This window comes from Caloenas nicobarica, chromosome 22 (genome assembly GCF_036013445.1).
Source record: "Caloenas nicobarica isolate bCalNic1 chromosome 22, bCalNic1.hap1, whole genome shotgun sequence".
In the NCBI taxonomy this organism is placed as follows: Eukaryota; Metazoa; Chordata; class Aves; order Columbiformes; family Columbidae; genus Caloenas; species Caloenas nicobarica.
The window spans coordinates 6189618-6208885 of NC_088266.1; the positions used below are offsets into that span (position 1 = coordinate 6189618).

Consider the following 19268-nt stretch of genomic DNA (forward strand, 5'->3'; position numbering starts at 1 on the left):
GCGACGAGGCAGAAGTTTGTCAAACGGTGGCTCTGCCCCTTTGGGGTTTGTACCGCCAGCCTGGGACAGCTTTTCAGAAGCGAAGAGGCGGCAGTTTCCCCTCCCCAGATCCCCCCGTTCCTGCTCCCTCCTCCCCCGCAGGCTGAGCAGCCGGGCTGCAGCTGCGCTCCCCGGGCTGTGCCGCCGGGATTCGGGGCGGACCGGGGGGCGGTGGCAGCGGGAGGTGGCAGCGGGAGGTGACAGCGGGAGGTGACAGCGTGCTCCCCGCACACAAGGGCTCTCGGTTCCTGCCGTTTCCGTGCCCTTCTCTTTGGCGGCTCAACCTGCTCTTCATCTCACTCCGCGCTCACTCCGGACCGCCGCGCTCCATGGCCAAGCCGCCTCTGCCCTTCGCTCGGGCTGCATCTCTCTCCTCCTCCCTCTCTTCCTCCTCCTTCCTGTGATTATCTGCACAGGACATGACTAGTATCTCCGGAGCACTTTTAGTTTGCTCCCCCCCGCGCTCGGTGGGATTAATCTCTCATTTCGGAGGTTATTTTCGGCAGGCAGGCTCGCAGGGAGCGATGCCCGAGCCGGGCAGCGGGGCCGGGGGCGAGTGAGGCGGCAGAGCGGGCAGAGGAGCCGCCGCTCCCGCCGAGGAGCAGCCCCTGCCCGGCCCCTGCCTGCTCCGGGAGAGCCCGTGGGGGCTGCTGCTGCCGAGCAACCAGCCCTTGCTTCAAACTAAGCTTCAACTTCGCACAGCAAGCAAGGATGGCAACACTATTGGAGCTTCGGAGCTGCCACGAGAGCCGGGAGACCTGGGTTATGTTTGCCACTTGCTACTAAATGGGATTAAAATGGAATTTCTCACCTGGGTTTTTCCTGCCTTGGTTCTGCTGTGCACCCAACAGCACAGGTGTATCAGGTAAGTAACACCTTATCATTCTTGCTTAGCCTGGCCTTCCCTCCTTCCCGTGTGCCTGGAGCCCATATTTCCCACTCCCACTCTGAGATGTTCTCCGTTTACAGCTGTGACTGCTCAAGTGAGTGTTTAGAAAAACGGGACTTGACTGAAGAGTTTCCTCAACGTACCCCATTTTTTTCTCTTCCTTCTTTTTTTCTAGCTGAGGATGCACTTCTGCCAGCTGAGCAGCAGTTTCTTGGGTTAATCAAGGGGTGCGTTTTTACCAGGGTGCCTGTGGAAGCTTCTCCCGAGGGCATTTGCTGCAAATCAGGGGCAATCACTTCTTGTAACGCACTGCACATCCCAGGCCCCCTAAACAGCTCTGTAGGGGGCCTGCTTAACATGAAACTCTTCCATAAACCCAGCCCAAGCAGTGGGGCACTAACTGAACATCTTTGCTTAGGGCCTCCACAGGCACAATTAAAAACCCCAAATACAGACATTCCTTTCTAACGGGTTCATTAAGTCTCCTGAACTTGAGATAAGAGGAAAAGACTGGCAGAGGTCTTAGAAAAAGCATTCAAAGAACACCAACCATTTCTTAAAATAATAAATGGTAAAGATCTGTGTTTGCAGTTCTCAGTCACATCTATTCTGAAGGTGTTAGCTAGGCAACCAGCTATATTCTCTGTATATTCTCTCCAGATCTGGAGGCTGGATGTGGAGAAAGCTTGCCATGATTACGCAATGAAAATAGAAGGGGGAGTAAAAAAGAACTTGCTGCCTGTAAAAACATGCCTGCATCGCCCAGAGCAGAAATGGCTGTGGGATTAAAGGGGGCTTCCTACCTCTACTGTAGAGACATCATCAACAGCTTCAGGGGAGTGTAAGAAACAAAGTGATAATGGTAGTAAGACATAACATTGCTGTTATAGTTTTTGGAATTAATTAGTGAGATCTGATTTTTTTTCTCTGGGAAGGAAAAGGATCTTGCATTAGAGCAAGTGTCAAGTCAACTGCTGTTATTCAGGGCTGACATAACAATTTATCCTGTGACCTTGAATCTGTTGTGCAGGGTCAGATCCTGACACCCTCCTGCTCTGAATCAATCCAGTACTACAGAGAAGGCAGAGAAAATGCTGCTTGTGACCTAAGGGCATCAGGGTCTTGCCCATAGTTTCAATGATCCTGTTTCTCTAGCTGAGCTTGGGCTAGCGTTAAGTATTATGGTTGAAAAGTGGTGGTTGAGTGCAAAAGAAGAAAAAAAAGAATTTTAAGGAAGAGTCAGCCTGATTCCCCTTGTAAGGGCCCAGGAAGCACATTAACTCCCTTCCTCAGAGTTCTGTAATACAGTATTACATATCATTATTTGGTACGGGATGCTTTTATGAAGAGCACTATCTCATTAATACTGTGGTTTTATAATAATGGGCAAGACTTCCACTAGCTACATTTTGTTGCTCTGATTTTCTTTTCCAAATGTGATGTGATCCCCGGTTACAATGACAGAGGTCAATCAACAGCACTCAGTGCTCATGAGTTCTATGGAGTGTCCATTGACAGGTGTGAGCAAAGACACAGTTCATAAAGGAAGAACACTTCAGTGAGTTCTGAGCTCAGTGCTGTGACATCAGACTTCCCAAAGACAAAAGTACTGATTAAAATAATGTTGAGGTTTGGTGGAGGAAGGAAGTGAGGAATACGTGTGGCCTGTTTCCTCAGAGCATTTTTGAATATCCTGTTCAGAGTGCTTTGGAATTGTGTTTGAAGAATTTCTCTGTCGTGTGTGCTCTTTGATTAAAGTGAATGAGCCAGATTCAACCAGGTCAGCACATCCTAACTATGCCAGCGCTGTTGTCAGGTAAACATGATTAAAAAGCAGTATTGTCTGCTCTGTTTGGGGCAGTGATTAGTAGCAAGAAATTGGGCATTTCTGTGATTGACGGCTCTTTGGGGCAAAGACTGCAGCTTCCACTATTTTATCAGAGTTTGATACACTGTGGATGCTGCAATAATAAATGTGTCATAGTGAATGAGATTGTCTGCCGAAATACACTTTGGGAAATATTTCTTCATTTGCAAAGAGAAAGAGTACTATTGATAGGAGTTTGGGGATGTATGTCCGTACTTTGTAACTCTTTACTGAATGAGATTTTAATCGTCTAACTAAAAACAGATGTATCTTTTGTATTTAAGGTTCTACTATGTTAAATGACGCTTATATGTTTGCACAGAATTGTCCTTCTGTTGTGTCTCTCCCTCAGCCTTTTACTTCTATTCATGGAAACAGAGCAGGTTTAACATGTGAATATATGCAAAAAGCAGTCTATTTTCTGTAGCTTAAAACTCAGAGAGAGGAAATAAGGGCTTTTATATTCAAAAGGTTACCATGACTTAAGCCTAATGCTTTTTCAATTACATTTAAAAATACAAAACATATTTACAGTGAGCTTCACTTAGAGTCAGGAATGGCAGATGGGAAGGACACACATAGTGCTCTGGATAATCCTGGAGTTTGACAGGGGCCAGATTGTTCCCTGACCTTGCAGGAGATCCCTTGTCTTTTTCTCAAGAAAAGGTTTTCTTTAGTGGCAATGACATCTGGGACATTTGCCCCCGAAAGATTATCTCAAAGAAGACGAAATGTACTCCATCCCAGTTCTCAGTATCAGGCAAACTGGTATTTCCATCCACCACGTTAAAGGATTCATAGAACAACTATGCCACAGTTCCAAAAAGAATCAAGTTAGCAGATTTAAAGAAGAAACAGGAGATGCAAAAAAGTGCTTTTCCACATCTTACTGCCATACGTATTTGTCAAAAAGTCGGTGCACCCTCCCTACAAATGTGACCTAAAATCAGGATCTCATTGGCCACGGACTTAAAGATGCTGCTGAGGTTTTTGTGCTGCTGAGCAAAAGCAATATTATCACAACCTGGTCTGTAAAATGCCGTGACAAAAAAGATCTACTTTCCAAAGTCATCATTTTTGACTGCGCGCTGCTATTCTATTTGAATATCACCAGAGGAGAGCACAACCTCTCTCAGTGCCCTGCCCCAGTGCTCAGTCACCCTCCCAGGAAAAAAGTGTTTCCTGCTGTTCAAGCAGAACCTGCTGGGTTCCAGTTTGTGCCCTTGGCCTCTGGTCCTGTCGCTGGGCACCAGTGCGAAGACCCTGGCTCTGCCTTCTCTGCACTCTCCCTCCAGGGATTTCTAGCCAGTGATAAGATCCCCTGAGCCTTCCCTTCTCCAGGCTGAACAGTCCCAGCTCTCCCAGCTATTCCTCATACGAGAGATGCTCCAGTCCCTTAACCATCTGGGTTAAAAAAGCCTAATATTAGCAAAAGCTTTTGGTAGCCAAATGATAACTGTTTGTAAATGAAACGGTAGGTTATTGCAACGCACATATTCTCTTTGAGTATCTAGAAGCCATTCTGTGAGCACTCCGCTAGTGTGAGCAATGGCAGTAACTCAGTAAGAGTCATTTCATCACCCATTTCAAAGAATTTTAAAAGTGAACCAGTAGTATAAACACCAACAAAGCAAACCTAGCCATAAAATTAATTCAGCTGTAATACTTCAGTAACTCCCACTGGTATCAAGTGCATATAGCTCTGCTAACTTCAACACATTTGTTACACTGATGATCTGACCCTAGGGCTTTATTAATAATAGAAGCAAGATTCATTTTAATTGTGTCATGGATATTTAAGTAAAACTCCCTCTAGATGGTAATCTGCTTAAAACACATGGCAAGCTACAGCCCACAGTTTTTAACCCAGCTCTCATAATTTTAACTTCCTTTTAGCAATATGGCTCTCCTTAATGCCCTCAAAATAGAATCCTGACAGAGGATAACTGCTGTGTGCTGGAAATGCTTCTTCAAAAAAGATGAGGCTCCTGGCAGTTCTTACAGTGACGTGACTTCTTTATAGCAAGTCAGTTGTCTGGGAATGAGTTCTTGATACACACAAGTAGCAACAGCCATTGTCGAAAGGGGAGAAGCAGAATTTGTTTTTAATATTTTTCTCAGGCTGAGTACTCATAAATATCCATGGCATTCTTCCATTTTCTGTTATTTTTCTGTCTGTAAACATGGCCAAGTTTTAAAAGATACTTATTCTCTTTACCTAGAGCTATGAATGACATTGGAGATTACATAGGTTCCAACATCGAAATATCCTGGTTACCCAACCTGGATGATTTAATGAAAGGGTATGCACGTAATTTCAGGCCTGGGATTGGAGGTGAGACTTTGAGAGTGATGTCTCCTTGTTTCTTACAATCATTCTGCCCTCTGATGTTTATGTGACCTTCATCCTCTACATCATTAAAATGTTGTGGTTGTCTATTGCTTGCATACTGGAAATAATAACAATCAACAATTTGCTTGATCTTGAAAAAAGAGGATGCGATCTGTAAAAGATTTAAATCTCTTTCACTGAGGTAGATTTTACTTGGAAAGTGTACTTTATCACAGAAAATACTTTTATGAATTCACTCTGCATGAAAGAATTAACAGTCTTGAGTCATCTATATTTTTAGAGGTACTATCATGATGTAAATCACGCCATTCAACCATTTTTTCTCAGGTCCTCCTGTGAATGTTGCTCTTGCCATTGAAGTAGCCAGCATCGACCACATCTCTGAGGTGAACATGGTACGTTAGCAGTTAAACTACCAGGTTGTGACCGTGTGTCCTGCAGTGACAGGGGGTGTAGAACACTAATCAGAGAGGCAGTTTATCCCCAGCATGTTTGGAGTGGAGAAATGCCAGGAGAAGATACTGCGAAGAACAAATAATGTGTCTTAAGACACAGGCAGAGTCTCTTCTGGCACACATGGGCGATTACAAGAATCCAACCATATATGTCACTGCAATTTCTTTCTGCAGTTTGCAAGGTTGGGTCAGTTCGGCACTTACTAACAGAAAGTCTAATTTTAAGCATTAACTCCAACTTCTGTTCAAATTCCTCTCCACCACAGACACTTCCAAAAAGAAGCTGAGGGAATGATTGGTTGTGAGATGCTCCCTTTTTTTGTGTAAAGACCTCTCAGTAAAGCGGTGGAGTACAGCAATTTATGAGTCACATAAGCAAGCATAGCCACGAATTAACTGCATCTCTGAAACACAAAAGATTTACTTTTAAAACCAAAATTTTGACTTTCTGTCCATGCTTTCCCTTCCTTACAGGTGCATAACTTCACCTGATTCTTCAGTTTCAGTTTAAAAACCCTTCAAAAACAAAATTTGCACTTCGCAGAATCACAGAATCACAGAATGTTAGGGATTGGAAGGGACCTCAAAAGATCATCTAGTCCAATCCCCCTGCCAGGGCAGGAACACCTAGGTGAGGTTACACAGGAAGGTGTCCAGGCGGGTTTTGAATGTCTCCAGAGGAGGAGAATCCACAACTCCCCTGGGCAGCCTGTTCCAGTGTTCCGTTAACCTCACTGAGAAGAAGTTTCTTCTCAAGTTTAAGTGGAACCTCTTGTGTTCCAGCTTGAACCCATTACCCCTTGTCTTACTGTTGGTTGTCACCGAGAAGAGCCTGGCTCCATCCTCGTGACACCCACCCTTTATATATTTATAAACATTGATGAGGTCACCCCTCAGTCTCCTCTTCTCCAAGCTAAAGAGATCCAGCTCCCTCGGCCTTTCCTCATAAGGGAGATGCTCCACTCCCTTAATCATCTTTGTGGAGATAAACTGATTTTCTTCATTAAGACAGACGCAACTCTTGCAACGTGTTATATTTAACACCGACACCGAATCACTTTTTGATATCTTGGGTTTATCTGTGGTAGAAGTACATGACAGAAATTAAAATGCTTGGGCAGCTCTATGGTGGACTGAGTATAAAAATAATACATTTCTAGGCTAATAGAGTGATTTTTTTACCACGGCTCAAGGTGATATCATTATGTTTGTTTAGCGTCTCTTTCTAATTGGGATTTCTCTTGTCATAGGAATATACCATGACAGTATTTTTGCACCAGAGCTGGCGAGACGACCGTCTGTCTTACAACCACACCAACGAAACTCTGGGCTTGGACAGCCGCTTTGTGGACAAGCTCTGGTTGCCAGATACTTTCATAGTAAACGCCAAGTCTGCCTGGTTCCACGACGTGACTGTGGAAAACAAACTCATCAGGCTCCAGCCAGATGGAGTCATTTTATACAGCATCAGGTGAGGGAGAAAGAGTGCAAGTATAACCCACCATGGATTAACTTACAGACTGTAAAGTAATCACTCAGTTTTCCTAGGATGATTTCCTAAAATAATTATTAATTTAAAATGGAAGAAAGTACTGGTGACTCCTACCAGAGATCCCTTTGCTTTACAAGGATTACACTGCCAGGGAGGTATCTTTGGCACATTTTCCACTGCATAATCACTGATCACGTTCAGAATGTCCTTAATAGGAGATAAGCATCTCATAACTGTTTGGTCACAGGCAAAGAGGTGCTGAATACAGACCAAAGATCCTGTTCTCCACTCTCACCATTTTCCAAGGGAAGTTTGAGCCTGATTTCAGAGAAAGTAGCATTTCCTCACTTTGGAAGAGTGCTCTGGCTAAAACTCAGTAACTATATTTAAAGTTAATTGTGTAATGTTCTAAAAAATAACGAATGCGCATCTCTGACATTGTAAGTCCAAAGTCACCTTGAAGGTATTGGTAGTGATTTTGGGGACAGTGGGGGTAGATTTGACTCAGAAATTCCTTTTTATCAGCAGAAGTATTATAGCTGAAGTGTCCTCTGACATATGACAAATCATCTGACCTTTCTTAATTTTTTCCCCACCTTTGGGTTCCCCACAGACTTAGCAAAGCCAATAGCCATAAGGATTTTGTAAACAGTTCCCTGTATTAGCACTAAGGTTTCGAAGTTTTCCATTTAGTCTTTGAGCTGTGAGGAAAGGCTCTATCTGAATGCAACTAATGGGTGTTCCTGTTGCTTGGAACAGGATTACCTCAACAGTGGCCTGTGACATGGACCTTTCCAAGTATCCCATGGATGAGCAGGAGTGCATGTTGGATTTGGAGAGCTGTAAGGGCTGAGTATAGTCTTTTATTTCATTTGCATTTTGTTTAAAGCCTGCATTTCTGGTACTGAGCTTGCTGGAGTTTGCTGGAATGATTCTGCCTTAGTCGATCGTCTAAGGGGTGCCTTAGGATTTAGAAACAAATGGTACAAACATGAATCCCTTTATTCTCTGTGCTGGTCATTAGACGATGGACTTTTCAGTACCAGTTCAGCTCTGATCCAATTCAAAACTGTAAGATTTGATTTAGTGAAGATGAACAACCCATAGTCCTGCTGACAAATATCTGGGACTTTCTGCTTCATGTGAAACCTTGTGCAGTTGTGACAGTCACTGGCATTACTGAGGTTTCCATCAAATCCAGTGAGAATAAGCAGAGAAGCTCACAGGCAAAATTTGATGTGCTATTTTTTCATTATGAGAAAGGAGGAAAAGGAAAGAATTCCCTACTTTTAATGAATGCCATTGTGACTAACTCTTACATAGCTGTTTCACTTGCCTAGGCATTCCTGTGTGCATTACCCAGAAATCAGAATACTGCACGGGTTGGCTTAAATTCCTTTGTACTCACAAAAGAATGAATTAATTTTTTGTCCAAGCTGTAGTTTAGCTATGGTCAGCATATGATTCCCATAAGCATCACTGCCTGACTGGTACAGAGAACTTATAAAATCAGTTTGTGAACCTGGAGATAGACTTGCAGTACAGAACTACACTCTGATCTGTCTTCAGTAGGAAAGGCATAGATAAATTAGATTTAGTAGTAATTTTCTTTTACAAACAAATTTCTGTGACTCTGAGATCCAAGCACAGGGCAGGGGTAAGTAGGCTAGTCTGAGTGCTACAGTAGCAGTTACTTAAGTGAGTATACGAATGAGCTTTTTGAGAGATAATTTGAATACTTCTCATGGCACTGAAACGCATTGTTCCATACCACATATTGCAAGTCAGTGTGAATCAACTTGGATTATTGTCCCTGCAGGAAGCCCACCCCAGTGTGACGCTGGCAGCATTGGTGTTGCCAGGCCAGTGAGTTATCCAGACTGAATCTCAGCATGTTTGCAATGGGACCGGTAAAAATCAGCGTAGCAGAGGAATTAGAGGACTTCCATGATGAGTCCTGGAAGTTCTTAATTTCTTCTTCAAACTTCATATTTATTCAGCTTTCTTTTGGCAGATGGCTACTCTTCAGAGGACATTGTCTACCACTGGTCAGAAAACCAGGAGGAGATCCACGGGCTGGATAAGCTGCAGCTTGCTCAGTTCACAATTACCAGTTATCAGTTCACAACAGAAATGATGAACTTCAAATCTGGTAACAGGATCTGTCTTCAATTCAGGGGCAATATCTGACTTTTTCCTGCATAGGGAAACCTCCCATATCTATAATAGAAAATCCTTCTTCTTAAGTAACTAATTTAAGAATCGGTCAGGTTTCTGGTAAGGGTTTTCTTTAGCTTATGCTTGCAAAAAATGTCAACCTTTGCTGAGCCTTCAGGTAGCCACTGTAGCACATTGTGCCCTTTAGCTCTGTATGTTTGACAAAATACTGCATGGAGTAGCCAGACGGCACTTGATAAAAAGCACTTGAGGTGTAGCTCACATTTTCTTGACCTAATTTGCAACTTCACGTAAAGAAAAATTTCTATTAACCCTGATGTTATGAGGCTTATGACGTAGAGTCAGGTCATTCTAATTCTATCCAGTAGCAGTCAGTGGTGTGTATGTGTATCCTTGGGTTTATTGCAATGTTTGTAAAAGATTGGAGTCATTTCTTTCCTGCTGATTTTTCATCCTCTTTCAGATTCTCATTTATGCTGCACATCTCCTCTAAGCTCTTTTTTGAGTTTGAAATTAACTTGGCCTTTTAAAAAGTCTAAATTTAGTATCTGGAGGACTTTCTACAGCAGATGATAAGACAGTACACATTTTGAAGCAATACTGTTATTTGAGAAGACTCATGATTTTATTTTCAGATCTGGCATTGATATGACCTGAGGCAAATCGTTTGACCTATTCTTAGCTAACAGTGCTGCTGAGAACTGCAGTGCCTGGTGCAGGCTTTATGAAGACTGATTGAGCAACAGCCAAAGAAGATTTTTGTGATTCTTGTCCAAAAGATGTTTAAGAATGTAAATCTGTGTCATCATAGGAAATGTTATTTTGAATATCAGTTTAACTGTAATTCACAGAGTCAGAATCTTTGTCTGCCGTTTTTTCCAGCAGGTCAGTTCCCCAGGCTCAGTCTTCACTTCCACCTTCGGCGAAATCGAGGAGTTTACATCATTCAGTCTTATGTTCCTTCTATCTTACTAGTGGCCATGTCGTGGGTGTCGTTCTGGATCAGCCAGTCGGCTGTGCCCGCCCGAGTGTCACTAGGTAAAGCAGCTTGGGAAGGGCATGCTGAACTTGTAATTACGGTCTCTAATAATCATCGTTATCCATGAAGATGTATTTATGAATACTATGTTTATAGAAGGTCCTTTAAAATATTTCCTTCATGTTTTGATTTGTGTCATGCTATCAGAGCAGCTGCCTCAGTAAGGAACAGAAACCAACCAGCTAAGGACGGTTAAAAGCAATCGTGAATGTGAAGCTGGTGTGTGAAAGAATTAATTTGAAGGAACTGGGATAGTGACAAAAAAACTTTTTCTAGAGCTTGTGGATCTGTTTGCCTGAGTAAGTGTTGCAAGTCTGGATGCAAATGTTTTTGAGGATTAAGTCCCATTTTCTGGTTTTGTTTGTCCTGACCTAGAATAAAACCTAGGATAACATATTTGAAGCTGCCAGAGCCGTACAAATGTGCAGTTTTTTACAAGCTCCTCTGTTTTGAAAGTCAGAAGCTGCATTGTTAAGGGGCTTCTACTGTGAAAATCTTCCTCAGCTTCAGATTAGTAAACACACTTATTACAGAGTACACTGTGAAATCAAAATTCCTTTTCCTCACACTACATTGCAGGTATAACTACGGTTCTTACTATGACTACACTGATGGTCAGTGCGCGATCTTCACTTCCACGAGCATCTGCCATCAAAGCACTTGATGTTTACTTCTGGATTTGCTACGTGTTTGTCTTCGCGGCACTGGTAGAATATGCATTTGCACATTTCAATGCTGACTACATGAAAAAGCAAAAGAACAAGATAAAGGCGAGAAGGCAGAGTGCAGAGGTCAGTAAGAGTAATACTGAGAATAACTTTGCAAAAGCAATCGCCCTGCATTATGAGATTTTTCTACTATGGAAGCAAATTATTCTGTCCCTTTTGGAAAAAAAAAAAAAAAAAGACTCCCAGTTACTTCTTTTGTCACATTAATATCACGAGCAACGAAACAAAACTGCTAATGTCCCCGTGCAGCATGGTTAGCACTAAGGGTGACATATGCCTACATGGTTTGTTGCTGTATTTAAGATAGGAAACGGAGAGTAAGAAGAGAGACAAAGTTTGTCTTGAGCCAGATTTGTACATCTTACACCTTGAGAATATATTTAGACCCTGTGATATTTGTCCAGTCCTCAGTGTAAGTTATGGTAACCTGGAGTTGCTTCTGTAGGGACGTCCATATCATGACTGGCTGGCTGAAGTACGCTGCCTTTGCCCTATAAATTGCTATTATAGGTTCTCTTCTTTCTTTTGCAGATAAACGTGAAGAATGCTATTGTTCTGTTTTCCCTTTCCATAGCTGGTGTGAACCAGGAACTGGTCATTTCTAATCGGCAGCACCGAATTCCTAGAAGCCTTCCTGGATCGTATGGCACAATAGAAATAGAAACTGGAGAGACAAAACATCAGCAAGTAATGAAACTGGATAAAAAGAGTGGTCTGAAGTCACTCTTTAAGCCCATTGATGCTGATACCATCGACATATATGCCCGAGCCGTGTTCCCAGCAGCCTTCGCAGCAGTCAATGTTATATACTGGGTTGCATACACAATGTGAAAAAAAAAATAATCATGTGAAGAAGAGCTATGAATTGAACAATACCTACAAACTAAAAAGCTCTTGCTGAAACTGTATCGATCCATCTCTTCTCAAAATATTTTCCAATGAGCTCGAGACATTTATGAAGTCAAGAAAGTCCTACGATAGATTCCTACTAAAAGCAACAATTTACGACTGATCTGATTTGGTACAGTAGTAACTGTGCTCTGCCAAACAATCCCAGCTCCTTATTTCTTGTATTACCATGAGACAATTTTTCACGTGTACATAGTTGCAGCAGTTTAAATCTGAAATTACCATGGTTTTCCTCCACTTTAAGGGTTGATCAGTAATGAAGATTTGGCTTTTCACACTCAGATAATTTCCTTTTTTGTAATGGAAGAGCTAAGTCCTCACTTCTACACATGAGTGATTTTCTGCTTCTGGACTTCTGTGGGATGGTCTAAGTTAACACTAGTGGTAAAGTTGGATTTTTTAATCATAAACATTTCAGGAACAAAGTAAAAGGGAATAGAGGGGAGTGGAGGCTTCTTTTAAAAATTATCATTTGTCTTGGATAAAGTATTGAAAAGGTTTCAATGCTCTTAAGTCACAGCATGAAATAAAATATACTACATAAAATTCTACTGAATTGTTAATAATGCCTGTATTACACTTCAGATCTAAACTAGTGAAAGTCTAAGCACATAAGCACAGTAATGTTTATTAGTTTAATAGGCCCAAAACCAAACAGAAGTGATCTAGAAACACAGGGAAAGCTCAGGCTTTCTGTGTTGTATTGGGAAAAATTTTAAAGGTGCTTGATGACGAAGGAGCTCATTATAAGTGAGGCCCAGGTTCACCTCAATCTTTAGTTTCTGTTATACTGGAAAACCTATCTGCCAACAGTGTGCTGGAGAGTACAAACTGAGATCAAGCTGTAATTGTTCCACAAAGTTCTCACCAGTCTAGCCCCGCACTGAGACACCTGGATTCTGCCCCAAGATCTCACCCCTGCCTGCTTGGGGAATCTTAGTTAAGTCACTTCTCTGCATCATCTGCAAAACTGATATAATGATACTGATTTCTTTCCTATATCTTTGAGTTTTACAGAAGAAAAACCCTTCAGGAGAGACAGAAACTCTTATCGTCCAACTAGGTAAGTGCAGTATTCATGAAAGCTGACTAGGGTCAAGGAGAGGAAAAAATACAAAACCAAACCAACCAAACAGTATGTGACAGATCAGAAGGCACTTTTCTGTGTGGTACATGAAAGCATTTGTATTCCTTTCAGCAATTTAGAGTAGTGCTCTATGGACTGGCATGCCTGTGAGAAAAGAGTGGGATATGTGTTAATATAACTATTCTAAATGTGAAGTATTAATAAAACCTAGATATACAGAAATTGGAGCTTCTATAACCATCAGAATAGACATTTGAACCATTGAACTGGAAGATAAAACACATTAGAAGGAAAATCAAAATAACCTCAGGGATTTCATCCCATAATGAAATCCTGCCTATTCAGTGCCCAAGGGCTTGTAAAACTCTGCTCTGGCCTTGCCAACAGAAGAGAAAGTACCGTTGTGTGTCCCTGAGCGCTTGCTGGGGGGCACTTATGCGGACTGCTGTACTTAGGTTAAAAAATAGTGGCTGCTGCATCAAGAGGTTGGAAAGAATCAGAAAGCACAAGATGAAGAAGAGCGAGATACTGCACGATTTGTTTGAAAGCGATGCTGGCAGTGACAGCACCATGAAGAGGTTAATATACAGAAATGACTGTCCTGTTTCTGGGTAAAAATGAAAGCATTTCTCCAAGTTAAAGCTCTCACATCAGTTCTTCACTGGTTTGCTAATCCAACAGATAATGTAGCGAAACCAATTTAACTCGATGAGGCTTCTACTGTTGGTACAACAAAACACTTAAAACGATTGCTCTGATTTTAAATACTCAGAGTCATTAACCTAAGAAAGCACTTCACGTTGGGAGGAAAACAGCACCCCTGCATATTTGTCTGTCAAGCCGAATAGATAACAAAAAGCTTATTGAAAGTTACCGAGAGTATTTTCATTTAAAAATATCTGAAGCAGCTCCCTCATTCCCTCTTTATTATAGCAGCTTAAAATGCTTGCAATGTTTGAAAGCCTGTTTGACATTATTATAATACCATGTGCAATATATACTACAAACATATATAGCTAATTCTTCTTAATGAAAACTGAATAAAAATTTGGCAATGAACATGTCTATTTGGACAGACTTGGTAGCTAAAATGAGAAAGGCACTGTCTTTTCCTGCCTTTATTGCTTGTGTTTTAAATGGAATGAATTTGAGGATCTAAGCCTATGGTTACATAATGCATTAGGGAGGGATGTGTTCTCTCCTTATACCAGCTTTATGTCACAGCTATTCCTTTTACTAAGTCCTGCACAGTAAAAACAAATCTGAAAAGACAGTCAAACCGAGGCTGCCAGAAAATGTAGCACCAAGAGAACTAATCAGATGTTATTGGGAGTTCACTGTTCTGCAAAAAGATTGGTCCAAAAAAAGAAATGCAGATATCCCTCATTTCTGAGGTATCTGAAACCTCTAGATTCATTCTAAATCACTGTAGATTTTGGACCAACCGATACATAGGACTAATTCAACTGAACGGAGCATCCCTCTAGCCCCAGTGCCCAATCTCCCCCTTTTGCTATAAATTCTGTCACAGGGTTGCTGACTGGGTGCGTTTTCACTCAAAAACATTGTTCTTTGTGTTCTCAAGCAGGGCAAAGACAGACAATATTATAAACCACAGAAAAGTGCTTTTATATTTGTAGGTCTCATCTACACAAAACCAGTTGTACTGATTTAACTAAATGAGCATCCCAAGCTCGCGTTGTCAGTACTGTCATTTCAGCTCACGCAGAAAAGACCACCCAAGCTAAAAGTAGAACTGCCTTATGTAGACAAAGCCTATAACTTTTCCATGGGGGGGTTTACCAAAAATATTTTAACTTACCTTCCAGAACTGTTTAAATGCTTAATTGGAACACTTTAGGATAGTAAGGAGAAAGGTGTTCAGAAAGGTAAAGAATATTTGAAAGAGGTAGCAAATATTTTTTGGACCTCAAAACTAAGTTGTTCAGCAATAATTAGCCCTGCAACATAGTCACTGGGTAACTAAGTTCCTACAAATACAGGTTTGGCTCAGTTGCTTACGGGTAAGTAATCTGAACAGGAAGAGCACTGGGAATTACCTTTGCTAGCACAAATATCACAAACATCTCAATTTTCATGCAATGCATTACCAGATGGGGTAGGGAGGACATTCTTCTTTCCATAGTAGTAAATAATTGGCCAGCTTCAAGGAGTAGACATGTGGAACAGGCATAGCTGGAAGCAGCAAAACAATATATAGGCCATTGAGCTATTCCAGTATTACAATTACTACAGTCTTAAGATTAAATAAAGATTGAGCGATGAAATACAGAGTAATCTGTAAAACATCTGGTGTAATAATCCATCCAGACTGTTCTTCCTCTATTGCTACATTACTTTCAGAGTTAGACAAACACAAAAGATCTATTTCTGTACATCTTAAACTTGCCACATTTTTGTAGATCTATTTCAGCTTATCCTGCCTTCCTCTTTCCAGGCTATGTGTGCAACTTTTCCATATACAAGATCATATGTGTCTATGTATAAAAGACAGGAAGATTCTAGATATGTTTCTAAACTATGGTGCATATAGTATTTTAAAGTTGACCATGTACTTTACGAAGAAGAAACCTTTAATATGTCAGCTATGGTTATTTTCAGGTTGCCTACAGTGGTGTTTCTGTGCATACTTACTGAAGGACCCGTCAGGCGCTTCCTGGATTTGGAACATTTGGAACTCAGAACGCCCGTCTTTCCATCCAGCTGAGTGCTGGCTGGACCGATAACAAGAACTTAGGACAGCGCAATTGAGTCTGGGCCAGGGAAATCAATAAAAAGAAGACTCTCGAGGAACAAAGGTGAAAATGTGATCCTCAGGGTTAAGTCTTTTTTTTTTTGTTTAAAATTTGCACCATTTTCTTCCATCCTCTGAAACAACAATTGTGTGTCTTCAACAGAAGCACTCATTTTCTTTCGTCCCTATTTTCTTTCACTGTTATCTTTCAGCGGAAGGATCATTGATTTCTAAAGGATTAGGACCAGGTTATGCAGAAAGAAGAAAAGAGCCCCCATAATTTACGGTGTATTGTGTGATGGTGGACAGCATTTTAAATATCCTGAAAAAAGAAATACAGAAGCATAGAGGTTTGGTTTCATTTTCTTTTAGACATATGTAGCTTGGACTACCCATAGAATTCTTTATTCTCCTGCCTAATGTGGTGTTAACAAAAGTGAGTTAGCTTCTGGGTGCTTCTATCTTATATAAGAAAGACAAGCAAGGGAGGTGTTGACTTAAAATAGTCTTGAGATATTATTCATTTTTTTCTATTTTAACATGGGCTAGAAAAAACCCCTAATATTCAATCTAGCAAGAAAATCTGCAAAGAATTACCATGGTGATTTCTGATGTTAGGTAGAGTATATGCTTTACTCCAGTTTATGTTAAAATGTATTAATGCTTTGCCTTATAATTTTATGTGACTTAACTTGTTTTAACCAAAAGTACTATATATTTTTTTACTAACCCATCTGCATGAACTTCATATGCCGAAATACAAACCATGGCTTACTGCATTCTACTAAGCAAACCCATTCTTTTTAATGACTATAAATTGGCTAACCTTTCTTTTATGGAACCAAAACCCCAGGACCATCTTTAAATCTCTCTCCTATTGTTTGTAGCCTGGATTCACAAACTGACTCTTTTTTGGATCTGTACTTATCTTTACAACATCAACTTGCACAAGTGGAAGCACATAGTATGAATAAGCGTTAGGATACTCCTTTTTCTGCTTTATTTCCACAGCAGCTGTTGCTGGCACAATAACAATAGGTTAATATAAAGCACAAGCACTCAAACAGATCTGTATATCAAAATGTGAAAAAAGAACTGCTGAGATTATTTGTAAGGGAGGTCAGAGTTACTTGGAAAAGTTAAAATGCTTTTCCACTAGACAAATGCCTCTATCAGTAGATCAGAAACAAGCAAATGCACAGTGGGAACAATAGGCACAAGAGTTAAAATATAATAAAATGCAAGACACACAATCAGTTTCAGATGCAGTAGGTACGTTCCAAAAACATGCATTACTTACAGATTTTAAGCAGGATGAGCTAAGATGACAAGATAAAATTTGTTTCTGTCTCTTGGTTGTGTTGAAGAGAAAATGGTTCTCTCTGACCTAAAAACAAACAGAAAAAAATGTACATTTTTAGTTTTTTCTCCTAGTTTTGTAGATATTTGTGGTAAAATACTAGTTACAAGTACTACATCTGCGATCTCAAATTATTTTTACAGTATTCACCAAACTAGCTACCTTTTCAATCCTGAAATATTCTCATTTCCTCCTGGCTGTAGTGTACAAAATGATATTTGACAATTAGTTGTTTCTTTTGAGTGGTGCATGTAGAGAAAATGGTCTGAGAGGCTTTGGAATATTATTCCTTTCACTGAAAAGTTTAAAAGACACTACTTTCTTCATGTAAAGCCTGGAATAAATTACTTTGGTTTCATTCTGTGGATTTGGTGAGGTATTTAGGTGCTTCATTTTTTTTTAAGCATGCAGGACAATTTGTTCTCTGAATGGTGGCCCGAGGCAGCAGGAGTGTGTATCCCTGCAACATTGTTTTCCTACATAACCACAGCAGTACTTTGGATTAATGTTATCATTAACACCAAACAATTTATTCCCTTTAAACTAATTTTTAAACGAGCAGTTCTCAGCAGCTGGTACCATTAAAATAAAGAACTAGCACTTGCAAGTGTTGTACCTACAACTGTGTTTCCCAGACAGTTGCCTAGGAATATCTTGCCATCTGCTGGAAATGTGCAGATATACATGTTTAAATAAGTACAGGCTTCAAAGTCACTGTCACAGACAACAGTACAAGGAAACAATGAGGGAGACATTGTTGGGAAACCAATGCTCTGGGTGTTCATAACGATAATTCAATAACAAGGTAATATCAGACCGATAGGAATCTGCGGCACAACTGGACTCTGAGATTGAATGCAGCGTTACATGTGTGGAGCCTGATGACCGCAATGGCCACACCTGCATAAATCGGGAGTAACTCCACTGTAGATGAGGCGACGGGTTAATAACACAAACACTGAATCTATGGTCCTGGCAGATTTCACTAAGAACTCCCTGCAAATTAAGTATGTCCACCTTAAGATACTTTCCACTAGACTGGTTATATTGGCTGCTATTGGTCCTGGTTGCTAATAAGTCACACTGACCTAAAAAAAAAAAAAAAAAAAAAAAAAGGAAGAAAAGAAAAAGAAAGGCAAATCTGCATGGCTATTTCCAGCAGGAGGGAACTCTTCCTTCTTTCTTATCAAGCCTAACAAAACTTGAAATCACAGGTGGGAAGAACTGCACCACCTTTTATCTCTCAATTCAACAACTCAAGGAGGTGAAGTCATCTAATTGATGTGACAGGGAGATCAAAGTCTAGTTTGCCCTGAAATAATTATGTTTGTAGACATATCTTACATAATGTTTTCCACTTTAAGCAGAGGAAATGTGGAACACACAAAGATTTAAGAGCCCATTTTGACACTATATTGATAGTTCCCAGTAAGATAAAGTTAACAGTGGATACAAGTGCTAAATGGTGTGTAAAAGAATTAGATGTAGGTGCACACAAGATAACAGCAGGAGACTAAGGACTGATTTTACTTTCCGCTTTCAAACCACATTATGACTGCCCTGTGTGAGGTTCTTAAAAAAAATCTAATAGTTGTGGCACCTTGGTTTGGTTTAGTTTTCAATTTTGGTGGGTTACTGTTGCTCAAAAGCAGGTATTGGTAGATCAACAAAAGCCCCAAGGGAAACATTTTGCTTGAATTGCTTATTTGCTTGGAAAATCGGTTTAGGACACAGGGAAAAAGAGCAGTTTGGGCAGTACGGGCAGCATCTCCACTAGAGGACTCCTCGAGTTCACTGTCCCACACCTGCCTCCGGAGAACAGGCAGAGCCTGCTCCTTCAACCCCAGTTTGAAATCAAAAGATCAAAGTATCATTAGAAAAAACTTCGTAAAGCTGAGAGCATTAACCATTCCACAGACTTGCTCTCGGGAAATCGTGGTTAATTCAACAACATTGCTACAACGTATGCTGTTGTTTCTCTCTCCCCTCCGGTCTGGTCACTCCGAAGTCTACTATTGCTTATCTTTGTTACTTTATTTCCTCTTTATTATCTTGGACGTGGTTTTCCTGCTTTAACAGTTTCGAATGAGACCTTTTAAGGTTGGACGCTGCGTTAC

The 19268-nt window shown here is 40.8% G+C and overlaps 1 protein-coding gene across 1 annotated transcript; it reads left to right on the forward strand.

The window, feature by feature from the left end:
* Nucleotides 1–836: 836 nt before the first annotated feature.
* GABRD (gamma-aminobutyric acid type A receptor subunit delta) lies at nt 837–11871 on the forward strand. The gene is made up of 9 exons (XM_065649936.1): nt 837–904; nt 5018–5130; nt 5476–5543; nt 6854–7074; nt 7855–7937; nt 9110–9247; nt 10156–10311; nt 10892–11103; nt 11572–11871. The coding sequence occupies exons 1-9, from the start codon at nt 837–839 to the stop codon at nt 11869–11871; spliced, it is 1359 nt and encodes a 452-aa protein (XP_065506008.1).
* Nucleotides 11872–19268: the final 7397 nt, after the last annotated feature.

Coding starts and splice junctions, on each gene's coding strand:
- GABRD (XM_065649936.1), top strand. CDS start 837: ATGGAATTTCTCACCTGGGTTTTTCCTGCCTTGGTTCTGCTGTGCACC. Junction 7,075..7,854: donor GTCATTTTATACAGCATCAG/GTGAGGGAGAAA, acceptor TGCTTGGAACAG/GATTACCTCAACAGTGGCCT. Junction 9,248..10,155: donor AATGATGAACTTCAAATCTG/GTAACAGGATCT, acceptor CGTTTTTTCCAG/CAGGTCAGTTCCCCAGGCTC.